At 51.4% G+C, this 13,326-nt stretch overlaps 1 protein-coding gene across 1 annotated transcript; it reads left to right on the forward strand.

The window, feature by feature from the left end:
• The first annotated feature begins 1,174 nt into the window (after positions 1–1,174).
• LOC126108339 (uncharacterized transmembrane protein DDB_G0289901-like) lies at positions 1,175–11,345 on the forward strand. Its single transcript, XM_049913555.1, has 2 exons — positions 1,175–1,238; positions 8,779–11,345. The coding sequence occupies exons 1-2, from the start codon at positions 1,175–1,177 to the stop codon at positions 11,343–11,345; spliced, it is 2,631 nt and encodes an 876-aa protein (XP_049769512.1).
• The last annotated feature ends 1,981 nt before the right edge of the window (positions 11,346–13,326 follow it).

Here is a 13,326-nt window from a genome sequence, read left to right on the forward strand (position 1 = left end):
CGATTCTCGCGCAACTTGTCTGCTACTGACGTGCGGATTAGACGTAACAGCAGCTAAAACACCTACTTGGGCCTCATCATTTGCTGCAGGTCGTGGTTGACGTTTCACACGTGGCTGAACACTTCCCGTTTCCTTAAATAACGTAACTACCCGGCGAACGGTCCGGACACTTGGATGATGTCGTCCAGGATACCGAGCAGCATACATAGCACACGCCCGTTGGGTATTTTGATCACAATAGCCATGCATCAACACGATATCGACCTTTTCCGCAATTGGTAAACGGTCGATTTTAACACGGGTAATGTATCACGAAGCAAATACCGTCCGCACTGGCGGAATGTTACGTGATACCACGTACTTATACGTTTGTGACTATTACAGTGCCATCTATCACAAAGTGAAAGAAATGGTCCAACTAAAACATTAATATTTATTTATGTACTACACGAGTATGTAAGAAGAAACGGGGGATCCTATTTAAAAATACGCAGTCGATATCCGTTTGACCTATGGCAGCGCCATCTGGTTTCCCCCTTCAAGCTAGACGAGTTTCGTTCTTTGTAGTTTTTTTTCGTCTGATGCTTATTTCTTGAGATATTTGGCCCAGTCACTATTTATGGACCACCCTGTATACACTTTAGGAATGCTGCTAACTCGCCCTGTGGGGCAAAGCTGAATAGCCATCGGTATTGCCGTGGCCAGGCAACGCAACTGTCGTTCGCTTTCGGCGTCCAGTGGTCGAGTCCCGGCGAGAGGAAGGCGCCAGCGCCTGCCGCCAGCAGCTGACCATCTGCACCAGCTGCCGCCCACAGGCTGCACAGGAGGCCGAGGTGGGTGGGCGGCTGGGCGGCAGAGCCCGCTGCGGGCAGCCGGGCACCGTCAGACAGTGACGTCACACTAAGCGGCCCATAGCCGACGCAGCAGTCCACGGACACCTCCGTACAGACGCGCCTCATGCTAACGATCTTCTGTCCGTCGTACAGAAAGGAGCGAACTATAATTCGAACCAAAGACCAAATTATATATATTCTTGTAAACAGCATAAAGGTTCATAACGAAATATCAAATATATATACGGGCAGGAATAGTGTTTATCTTCAGTACCAGAATGAACATCAAATTGTCAGGTTTTCTAAACAGAAAAGCACTTTGTTAGTAACAGACAGCAATAATGAGACTTGCAGTTGGTGATTTCTACGTGGAAAAGGAAATAAGCTGTAGAGAGATTGAAAATGGTAAGTAAAGAGAGCCTCAGCCTTTTGCTCACATTCTTACATGTAATGCACTTGGTTGTTTTTCATTTCCTTACCTTTCATAACATTTTTACTATTGTTTCAAGAAGTGTATCTTCAATAGCAGAGTGAACTTCAAATTGTCAGGCTTTTCTTAAAGGAAAGAGCAGTCCCTTAGTATCACAGTGCAAGACAGAATCTTGTGTTCAGTTATGTCTATGTTAAAGGAGAATATTTGATATCTATCTTTTGTTTCCATTCTTTATTACTGGGGATACACTTGTAAAAGTTCTTGAAAAGGGCTGTCACCGTGAACATGTGAGTAAATTCACAATAGTCATGTGTTTTATGAGATAAAGCGAACTCTTGTTACCTTATTGTAAACGAAAGTTGTGAGGGTTTTGCTATGAATGACAGTGCTTAAGATAATTTACTTTCAGTGTAATAGCTTGAAAATGTTAAGTCCTGCTGTCAGTTGGCATTTGTCACCACCTGTATGCGAGTTTTAAAGCTAAATAGTGTTCTGACAATTATAAGATAGTGGCAAAGTTCCTCAATCGATTAAACTTATTCCTGCCTGTATATGTAATCGGTATTTCGTTATGAACCTTTATGCTGTTTACAAGAATATATATAATTTGGTCTTTGGTTCGAATTACAGTTGGCTCCTTTCTGTCTGACGGACAGAAGGTCGTTAGCACCAGGCGCGTCTGTACGGAGGTGTCCGTGGACTGCTGCGTCGGCTATGGGCCGCTTAGTGTGACGTCACTAACACTGTTGGACGGCCTTTTTATCCCGGGGGTGTCGGTCAGAGTCCCGCCGGGCTCGGGTGCGCGCCCATTTCCAGTTTTTTCTTACGTTCACCCACGCAAGTGAGTCGTTTTACTCTCGTTCACCAATTCATTTTATTTATTTTCTTCCTATTGAATTCTATATTCTTTAAATGGAACAGCTAAAGCAATGTGGTATGTGTCTAGAGAAAAAGAACGTTGGTGAATTTTACAAGGATGAATATAGGAAAGGAGGATATTGTAGAATGTGTATAGAATGTAGAAACGAACATCAGAAAATTGAAGTTACTTGTGAATGTGGTAGAACTGTATTGAAGAAACCACTCAAACAACATAAAAAATCAGGAGTTGATAAAAATCCTATCGCTGGTGAAGAAGAAAGAATTAGGAATATTTTAGGCATGGAATGTATTGTCATATTCTCCTTTTATAAGAAATTCTGGTGGGTGTTGGCTTATTTCGGCTCACTCTCGAGCACTCTGTTAACTCAGAGGCGGGTCTCCGTGATGCGGTGACGTACAGAAGGCAGAGGCCTGAAGCTCAGTGGAGGACGAAGTGGAAAGCGTTCCATAGCAGGTGTTTTGCACTTTTTTTCTTACGTTCACCGAGTCATTTACTGTAGCTCACCATCATTTTCTTACGTTCTCCAAGATGAGAAATTGAGTGAGTTAGGCGTGAAAACGATGGTATTGTAGGACGTTTCGGTAGGTTCTGGCTAAGTTTTGGCGAAATAGCGAGCGGAGTGGGTGAGCTAGTGAGCCAAAAGTGAGACAGAACCCACCGAAACATCATACTTCGGCTTATGTTCCGATACTTCTCCAACGAAAGCACGGATTACACAGAATCGTGAAAGCGTCTTCGGTTTCGCATAATGACACTGCATTGACTCTGAACACATCTAATCGCACCTTGACATATCAGTGATGTAGAATTTATCTTCCTGCTATTCCTCCGTCTCCTGCAGCCCACAGAGCTTTATCGCTGCCGCTGCTAGCGCTCCGAAATGTCGGCAGTTTAACTCTCTCGCGAGTAATGGCTCTTTTCTGGCGTAAATGAAAACGGTAGCAGTCAGACTTTACATTTAGCACGGTAATGAGCGAGTAAACTTGTAAACGATAAATTACGTCGGTGGCCCGCACGTAACTGTGATTACGCTACATAAAGTCACATTTACACTTATGCATCCACAGACAAACTCGCAAAAGTTATCTTTTTTCCCAAATGAAGTTACGTATCGTGTCCTTTACTGGAAAATGGTACTGCCTTCCACTAATCACTTGTGGCGTCGTGTTTGCATAACAGTTCCACCTTCCCACATCTGATGACGTGTGCTTTATTATGGACTCTGTCCACGTATAGAAACAGTTCAGTAGCTGTCGGTGTAGTAACGGAGGACATATAAAAAATATCACCTTCAGGCTTCGTAATTATCACGTTTGCAATCACACACGCCGTGTGGCGGTCGACCATCGGTTTCTTCACGTGCTGCGATAACGACTCGCTGTCCTGCGACAGCGGCTGAAACTCGCACGCAGCGAGTGGAGAGCGAATCGCAAAAGTCGTCGTTCATCCCGACAGAAAGTAGCTACCGCATTCGTCACTGACAAATGATATAAGCGACAAAATTTTCCATAATCGATCACTCAAGGAAGCTAAATGTTTCGTCAACTCTTCGTCGTAATTACACTTCTCCTCAGTTCACAGGTTTGCAGTTCTTCAGAAAAAGATAAACCAGCAATTAATAACAAAGACGTGCAGTATAGGAAATGCCGCGGAAACAGGTTTGGGGCGCGACACATTCTGTTACGACTCGGAACGGCGTTTCTCGCAGCGACATTCTGATGACACATGCTCTCGGCTTGAGCAACAAATTAAGATTCGACCAATGTTGCCAAAATGAGCTCCTTATCACTTTCAAATGCAAAATCCACCAGAAAACCACTAACAAAAATCCCCCTACTCTCGCAGTCACTAAAATTCCCATTAAAATTGTTTTAAATTATTATGAAAGAAAACAATATTAGTAGTTTCCTATATTGTTAAGTTATAAAATATTCACAATCAGTTAATGATCATACAATAAATAAATCAGCAAGTCAGTATCAGGAACATACTAAAAGTTCTACAACAACAGCTAATTATTTAAATGACTTCGTCTTTTTCAGATGAATGATTTTTGTCTGTTCTGTATCCCTCCTGGAAGGCAGCGCGGGGGGTAGCAGCAGGAAAAAATGAAAATCTCTCGGTACTGCAGTGTGAATTAAAACCACCTTTACTTTAGCAATCAAGAGTAACACTTAACGTTGCTTATGATTTGTAATAAGCTTGCCTGGTATTTTACCCCATCCCTTTAAGGCATTTTCACCTATTTAAGTATTATTCGTGGTGCAGAGCTGCGCTACGAACGAACGAGCCGCTGCCGCGCCGCATTCAAACTGCATCAAATGAAACCAGCCATACCGCAAAGAAGCGGACAGGTAACAGTGGACTAAAATTATTTGTTTCAGCTTTCGCGATTGCAGAGCAGCATATCTTATGATGGGTTTTACAGGTGGACGCGGGCTGCGGATGATATATTATTAACAGTGCAAGAAGATAATTTACCTTCATAACGTAAAAGAAATCTTGCTGTGCGCAGTTCTGGTCTGGCAAACATTATAGTAAAAACATATTTTTCTCTGATAGTAGTCTCATGTTCTCGTGTTAGTGGTGGTACTTATTGGTGTTTCACTCTTGACAGAAATCCACTGCAAAATTTTGATGTTGAACAAACATTGCGTACTGTAACATCAGTATTGAGGTGCGAAGCTGAAGCGAAGTGTCCCGGCCGTCTGCCCGTCATCAAATGCGCGGAAATCTGTAGCGGAGCTCGTAGACCTCTCCCGCTCCGGCCAGACTGCGCTGTCGTCGGTGTCTGTGGTCACTTAATAACTTGCACCTAAGCCGTGGCGTCGTTGCTGTCCATACCACACAGCACACACCCCCGACCTCTGCCAGTTTCCGGAGCCGCTACTTCTCAGTGGAGAAGCTCCTCGGTTTGCCTCAGCAGGGCTGACTGCACACCGACTGCCCAAAGCACTCGGCTGCCCGGTCCGGCCACCCACGCGAGGGCTGGCTGAGCTCCACAGCACTGAAGCTGTGCGGTGTGACGGGAAGCGGCGTTAGCACTGCGGCTGGGCCGGCGGCGTCGATGGAGGAGCTGTGGGTATTTGCGCGCTGCCGGCTACACTGTCTCAAAACACTGAGACAGTTTACAACTGTGACACTCCTTCTACTGTGTTAAACGTTCAACACAACTTTGTACCCCTTAGCGAGTAGATACTGGCAGTACAGGGTTATTACAAATGATTGAAGCGATTTCACAGCTCTACAGTAACTTTATTATTTGAGATATTTTCACAATGCTTTGCACACACATACAAAAACTCAAAAAGTTTTTTTAGGCATTCACAAATGATCGATATGTGCCCCTTTAGTGATTCGGCAGACATCAAGCCGATAATCAAGTTCCTCCCACACTCGGCACAGCATGTCCCCATCAATGAGTTCGAAAGCATCATTGATGCGAGCTCGCAGTTCTGGCACGTTTCTTGGTAGAGGAGGTTTAAACACTGAACCTTTCACATAACCCCACAGAAAGAAATCTCATGGGGTTAAGTCGGGAGAGCGTGGAGGCCATGACATGAATTGCTGTTCATGATCTCCACCACGACCGATCCATCGGTTTTCCAATCTCCTGTTTAAGAAATGCCGAACATCATGATAGAAGTGCGGTGGAGCACCATCCTGTTGAAAGATCAAGTCGGCGCTGTGGGTCTCCAGTTCTGGCATGAGCCAATTTTACGCGGGCTACGCGTGAAACTTGCCCGCACGCGTTCAACCGTTTCTTCGCTCACTTCAGGCCGACCCGTTGATTTCCCCTTACAGAGGCATCCAGAAGCTTTACACTGTGCATACCATCGCCGAATGGAGTTAGCAGTTGGTGGATCTTTGTTGAACTTCGTACTGAAGTGTCGTTGCACTGTTATGACTGACTGATGTGAGTGCATTTCAAGCACGACATACGCTTTCTCGGCTCCTGTCGCCGTTTTGTCTCACTGCGCTCTCGAGCGCTCTGACGGCAGAAACCTGAAGTGCGGCTTCAGCCGAACAAAACTTTATGACTTTTTCTACGTATCTGTAGTGTGTCGTGACCATATGTCAATGAATGGAGCTACAGTGAATTTATGAAATCGCTTCAATCATTTGTAATAGCCCTGTATTTTAAATTTTTCGATTCGGTTTATAGTTACGCGAAATATTGACGACAATATTTTTGTTGCCCTTAGAAGCACTTAGATAGGCAACATGCAACTGATACGGGTGTCCCTTCTGCAGTATAGTTTGGACCCAAAGGTTTCTAGATTACTTTTCCTTCTCTCTATTGGGTGTTATTCAATTACTACTAAAAGGTACGGCCAAACTTTCAGGAAACATTCCTCACACACAAATAAAGAAAAGATGGTATGTGGACATGTGTTCGGAAACGCTTAATTTCCATGTCAGAGCTCATTTTAGTTTCGTCATTATGTACTGTACTTCCTCGATTCACCGCCACGATTTCATACCGCATACTCTACCTGTGCTGCTAGAACACGTGCCTTTACAAGTACGACACAACATGTGGTTCGTGCACGATGGAGCTCCTGCACATTTCAGTCGAAGTGTTCGTACGCTTCTCCACAACAGATTCGGTGACCGACGGATTGGTAGAGGCGGACCAATTCCGTGGCCTCCACGCTCTCCTGACTTCAACCCTCTTGACTTTCATTTATGGAGGCATTTGAAAGCTCTCGTCTACGCAACCCCGGTACCAAATGTAGAGACTCTTCGTGCTCGTATTGTGCACAGCTGTGAAACAATACGCCATTCTCCAGGGCTGCATCAGGGCATCAGGGATTCCGTGCGACGGAGGGTGGATGCACGTATCCTCGCTAACGGAGGACATTTTGAACATTTGCTGTAACAAAGTGTTTCAAGTCGCGCTGGTACGCTCTGTTGCTGTGTGTTCTATTCCAGATTAATGTGATTTGAAGTAATAAAATGAGCTCTAACATGGAAAGTAAGCGTTTCCGGACACATGCCCATATAACATATTTTCTTTCTTTGTGTGTGAGGAATGTTTCCTGAAAGTTTGGCCGTACCTTTTTGTAACACGCTGTATATATATATAATTCTCACTATGAATGCAGAGAAATAAATGCAAGATAAGTCTTTGCAAATCTACAGATGTGTACATAGGAAATTTCTTTGGTGTACACCTGCTCTAAATTCGATAGGTCACAAGTAAAAAAAGTGTAGCTCGTATTTGTTAGAAGCACCTTTCTTAGCGACTATATCGCAGTTTAACATATACAGTCCAGCTCCGCCGATTGAGTTGTTCCGTGCGGTCACGCATTGTCATCCGCAAAAATAAAGTCAGGTCCGAATGCAGCGCTGAAAAGTCAGGCACGGGAAAGAAGTGCAGTGACACAACGATACTGACCTGTAAGCGTACCTTGTTCAAAGACCCGAAGGTTATGACTTGCCATACAACACTGAAGAGCCAAAGAAACAGGTACACCTGCCTCATATCATGTAGGGCTGCGGCGAGCACGCAGAAGAGCCGCAACTCGCCTAACGTCTGAAGTAGTGCTGGAGGCAACTGACGTCATGAATCCTGCAGGACTGTCGATATATCGGTTAGAGTACGAGGGAGTGGAGATCTCTTCTGAACAGCACTTTGGAAGGAGTCCCAGATACGCTCAATAATGTCCATGTCTAGGGAGTTTCGTGGTCAACGAATATGTTTAAACTCAGAAGAGTGTTCCTGGAGCCACTCTGTACCAATTTTGGACGTGTGGGCTGTCGCATTGTTCTCCTGGAATTGCCAGAGTCCGTCGGAATGCACAATGGACATGAATGTATGCAGGTGATCAGACAGCATGCTTACGTACGTTTCACCTGTCACAGTCGTATCTAGACGTTACAGGGGTCCCATATCACGCCAACTGCACACGTCCATACCATTAGAGAGCATCGACCAGCACGAACAGTCGTCCGCTGACATGAAGGATCCACGCATTCGTGAGGTTGTCTCCATACCCGTACACTTCCATCCGCTCGATACAGGTTGAAACGACACTCGTCCGATCGGGTAAATTGTTCGCAGTCGTCAACAGTCCAGTGTCGGTGTCGGCGGCCCGAGACGAGATGTAAAGCTTTGCACCCTGCAGCCAACGAGGGTACGCGAGTGGGTGTACCCTCGTCAGCCGAGTATAACGCCACGTTCAGACTCAGTTACATCTTCATAAGCTGCCGCTGTAGCAGCAGTAAGCGGTCTGACAACTGCGCCAGACACTTGTTGTCTTATCCAGGCGTTGCCGACCGCAGCGCCGTGTTCTGCCTGTTTACATGTCTCTGTATTCGAATATGTATGCCTATAGACGTTTCTTTGGCGCTTCAGTATGTTTCCCACAGTATACAGTAGATACTAATTGTAATGCAATTACAGTCAATTGCTGGAACTTTACTCCCCTGTATCGATAGCAACGACGAAATGGCAGTAGCTGTGCCGCTGCTTATCTTTGCGCATATAGAGTCTGTGTCGCAGACGGGAGGCAGAGCAGCTCGAGTGAGGAAAGAGTGCGGAGGCGACTGTGCTCGGCCCGCACCACTGCGGGCCCGCCTGAGCGAGCCGCCACAGGAGTGGACGGCGGAGGGATCCGCGGCAGGAGTGGACGGCGGAGGGAGCCGCGGCAGGAGTGGACGGCGGAGCGAGCCGCGGCAGGAGTGGACGGCGGAGCGAGCCGCGGCAGGAGTGGACGGCGGAGGGAGCCGCGGCAGGAGTGGACGGCGGAGCGAGCCGTGGCAGGAGTGGACGGCGGAGCGAGCTGCGGCAGGAGTGGACGGCGGAGGGAGCCGCGGCAGGAGTGGACGGCGGAGGGAGCTGCGGCAGGAGTGGATGGCGGAGCGAGCCGCGGCAGGAGTGGACGGTGGAGGGAGCTGCGGCAGGAGTGGACGGCGGAGCGGCCCGCGGCAGGAGTGGACAGCGGAGCGAGCCGACGCAGGAGTGGACGGCGGAGGGAGCCGCGGCAGGAGTGGAAGGCGGAGCGAGCCGCGGCAGGAGTGGACGGCGGAGCGAGCCGCGGCAGGAGTGGACGGCGGAGGGAGCTGCGGCAGGAGTGGATGGCGGAGCGAGCCGCAGCAGGAGTGGACGGCGGAGGGAGCTGCGGCAGGAGTGGACGGCGGAGCGGCCCGCGGCAGGAGTGGGCGGCGGAGCGAGCCGCGGCAGGAGTGGATGGCGGAGGGAGCTGCGGCAGGAGTGGATGGCGGAGCGAGCCGCGGCAGGAGTGGACGGCGGAGGGAGCTGCGGCAGGAGTGGACGGCGGAGCGGCCCGCGGCAGGAGTGGACGGCGGAGCGAGCCGCGGCAGGAGTGGACGGCAGTGCGAGCCGCGGCAGGAGTGGACGGCGGAGGGAGCTGCGGCAGGAGAGGATGGCGGAGCGAGCCGCAGCAGGAGTGGACGGCGGAGGGAGCTGCGGCAGGAGTGGACGGCGGAGCGGCCCGTGGCAGGAGTGGACGGCGGAGCGAGCCGCAGCAGGAGTGGATGGCGGAGGGAGCCGCGGCAGGAGTGGACGGCGGAGCGAGCCGCGGCAGGAGTGGACGGCGGAGCGAGCCGCGGCAGGAGTGGACGGCGGAGCGAGCCGCCGCAGGAGTGGACGGCGGAGCGAGCCGCGGCAGGAGTGGACGGCGGAGGGAGCTGCGGCAGGAGTGGATGGCGGAGCGAGCCGCGGAAGGAGTGGACGGCGGAGGGAGCTGCGGCAGGAGTGGACGGCGGAGCGGCCCGCGGCAGGAGTGGACGGCGGAGGGAGCTGTGGCAGGAGTGGACGGCGGAGCGGCCCACGGCAGGAGTGGACGGCGGAGCGAGCCGCAGCAGGAGTGGACGGCGGAGGGAGCCGCGGCAGGAGTGGACGGCGGAGCGAGCCGCGGCAGGAGTGGACGGCGGAGGGAGCTGCGGCAGGAGTGGATGGCGGAGCGAGCCGCGGCAGGAGTGGACAGCGGAGGGAGCTGCGGCAGGAGTGGACGGCGGAGTGGCCCGCGGCAGGAGTGGACGGCGGAGCGAGCCGCAGCAGGAGTGGACGGCGGAGGGAGCCGCGGCAGGAATGGACGGCGGAGCGAGCCGCGGCAGGAGTGGACGGCGGAGCGAGCCGCGGCAGGAGTGGACGGCGGTGGGAGCCGTGGCAGGAGTGGACGGCGGAGCGATCCGCAGCAGGAGTGGACGGCGGAGCGAGCCGCGGCAGGAGTGGACGGCGGAGCGAGCCGCAGCAGGAGTGGACGGCGGAGGGAGCTGCGCCAGGAGTGGACGGCGGAGGGAGCTGCGGCAGGAGTGGATGGCGGAGGGAGCTGCGGCAGGAGTGGATGGCGGAGGGAGCCGCGGCAGGAGTGGACGGCGGAGCGGCCCGCGGCAGGAGTGGACGGCGGAGGGAGCCGCAGCAGGAGTGGACGGCGGAGGGAGCCGCGGCAGGAGTGGACGGCGGAGCGAGCCGCGGCAGGAGTGGACGGCGGAGCGAGCCGCGGCAGGAGTGGACGGTGGAGGGAGCCGCGGCAGGAGTGGACGGCGGAGGGAGCTGCGGCAGGAGTGGACGGCAGAGCGGCCCACGGCAGGAGTGGACGGCGGAGCGAGCCGCAGCAGGAGTGGACGGCGGAGGGAGCTGCGGCAGGAGTGGACGGCGGAGCGGCCTGCGGCAGGAGTGGACGGCGGAGCGAGCCGCGGCAGGAGTGGACGGCGGAGGGAGCTGCGGCAGGAGTGGACGGCGGAGCGGCCCGCGGCAGGAGTGGACGGCGGAGCGAGCCGCAGCAGGAGAGGACGGCGGAGGGAGCCGCGGCAGGAGTGGACGGCGGAGCGAGCCGCGGCAGGAGTGGACGGCGGAGGGAGCCGCGGCAGGAGTGGACGGCGGAGGGAGCTGCGGCAGGTGTGGACGGCGGAGCGAGCCGCGGCAGGAGTGGACGGCGGAGCGAGCCGCGGCAGGAGTGGACGGCGGAGGGAGCCGCGGCAGGAGTGGACGGCGGAGGGAGCCGCGGCAGGAGTGGACGGCGGAGCGAGCCGTGGCAGGAGTGGACGGCGGAGCGAGCCGCAGCAGGAGTGGACGGCGGAGGGAGCCGCGGCAGGAGTGGATGGCGGAGCGAGCCGCGGCAGGAGTGGACGGCGGAGGGAGCTGCGGCAGGAGTGGACGGCGGAGCGGCCCGCGGCAGGAGTGGAAGGCGGAGCGAGCCGCAGCAGGAGTGGACAGCGGAGGTAGCCGCGGCAGGAGTGGACGGCGGAGCGAGCCGCGGCAGGAATGGACGGCGGAGCGAGCCGCGGCAGGAGTGGACGGCGGAGCGAGACGCGGCAGGAGTGGACGGCGGAGGGAGCCGCGGCAGGAGTGGACGGCGGAGCGAGCCGCGGCAGGAGTGGACGGCGGAGCGAGCCGCGGCAGGAGTGGACGGCGGAGCGAGCCGCGGCAGGAGTGGACGGTGGAGGGAGCTGCGGCAGGAGTGGATGGCGGAGCGAGCCGCGGCAGGAGTGGACGGCGGAGGGAGCTGCGGCAGGAGTGGACAGTGGAGCGGCCCGCGGCAGGAGTGGACGGCGGAGCGAGCCGCAACAGGAGTGGACGGCGGAGCGAGCCGTGGCAGGAGTGGACGGCGGAGCGAGCCGCGGCAGGAGTGGACGGCGGAGGGAGCCGCGGCAGGAGTGGATGGCGCAAGAAAGTTTCAGTTACAATGAGTAATTTATTTAACCAGAAACTTCGTTTAACTGTACTTTAAAAATTTTGTATTTCAGAACAAGTCCTGAAAGTCATCAGAAAGAGAAAACGGAACTGAATTGGACATTGAGGAGGCACTCTTTATTGAAGGAAGGAATAAAAGGAATGGTGGAGAGAAAAAGGTTTCGCTTGCTCTCTGCTTTGTTATTCCTCGCGTAACAACTAATATATGAGGTAAAATATGTTGCTACGAAAAGAGCCCTGAAATACTTTTCAGGGATGCTGTGCTGTGACTTTCTTTGGATCATTAATTTTCAACAAAACAAAATATATTATGTTCTTATTATTCTGGATCTGGTTTTCTATTAAGGGAACTTGTTTCGTTACTGTAACTCGCTGTAAAGTTCAACATATCTCCCTTACTTTACAGTTATTGAAAAGGTTACAGAAAATTATTTCGTTATCAATACTGATGTTACAGTACGCAATGTTTGTTCAACATCAAAATTTTGCAGTGGATTTTTGTTAACAGTAAAACACCAATAAGTACCACGACTAACACGAGAACATGAGACTATTATCAGAGAAAAATATCTTTTTACTATAATGTTTGCCAGACCAGAACTGCGCACAGCAAGATTTCTTTTACGTTATGAAGGTAAATTATCTTCTTGCACTGTTAATAATTTATCATCCGCAGCCCGCGTCCACCTGTAAAACACATCATAAGATCTGCTGCTCTGCTCTGCAATCCCGAAAGCTGAAACAAATAATTTTAGTCCACTGTTACCTGTCCGCTTCTTTGCGGTATGGCTGGTTTCATTTGATGCAGTTTGAATGCGCCGCGGCAGCGGCTCGTTCGTTCGTAGCGCAGCTCTGCACCACGAATAATACTTAAATAGCTGAAAATGCCTTAAAGGGATGGGGTAAAATACCAGGCAAGCTTATTACAAATCATAATGCAAGTTTTCACTAAGTAACTCTATTCAAAATATTTAGAGAAATTAAATTATTACATACCTTTACAAATCAGTACCTAATGGCGTGCTTCTCTCAATCTTGACAAAAGAATGCTACACAAGCATACAATATAACGTCACAGGCTCTGCCTACTCACGTAACTCCAAGACGACGACAGAGAAGTTAATGTTCGGTCACTAGTATTTATACTCGTCGTGACATATTCTCATCTTTGTTTGATATTTTATAAGTATCGTCTGTGGCGGTTTCAGTACTCGCCGACACTGATATTATCTTTAAAAAAAATTGGTACATAATTATATACGAGTATAAAACATGGCACACTACGGTTTCTCTCTACTACATAAAGTTCACACAATCGTTGAGCACGCAATTACAATCATCCAGTTCAATTATTCTTTTCTCCTTCTTTACCACATATAATATGTGTTTTGTTAGGAGACGTTCAATGCCCCCAGGCAGCAATTGACTAACGTTAAGAATGTTCGGCAATATTCTGCCACTAACGTCAGCTTCGTCATTGTTTCTCACCTTATTTCGAATATTCACTATTCAC

Source organism: Schistocerca cancellata, chromosome 11, assembly GCF_023864275.1.
Source record: "Schistocerca cancellata isolate TAMUIC-IGC-003103 chromosome 11, iqSchCanc2.1, whole genome shotgun sequence".
In the NCBI taxonomy this organism is placed as follows: domain Eukaryota; kingdom Metazoa; phylum Arthropoda; class Insecta; order Orthoptera; family Acrididae; genus Schistocerca; species Schistocerca cancellata.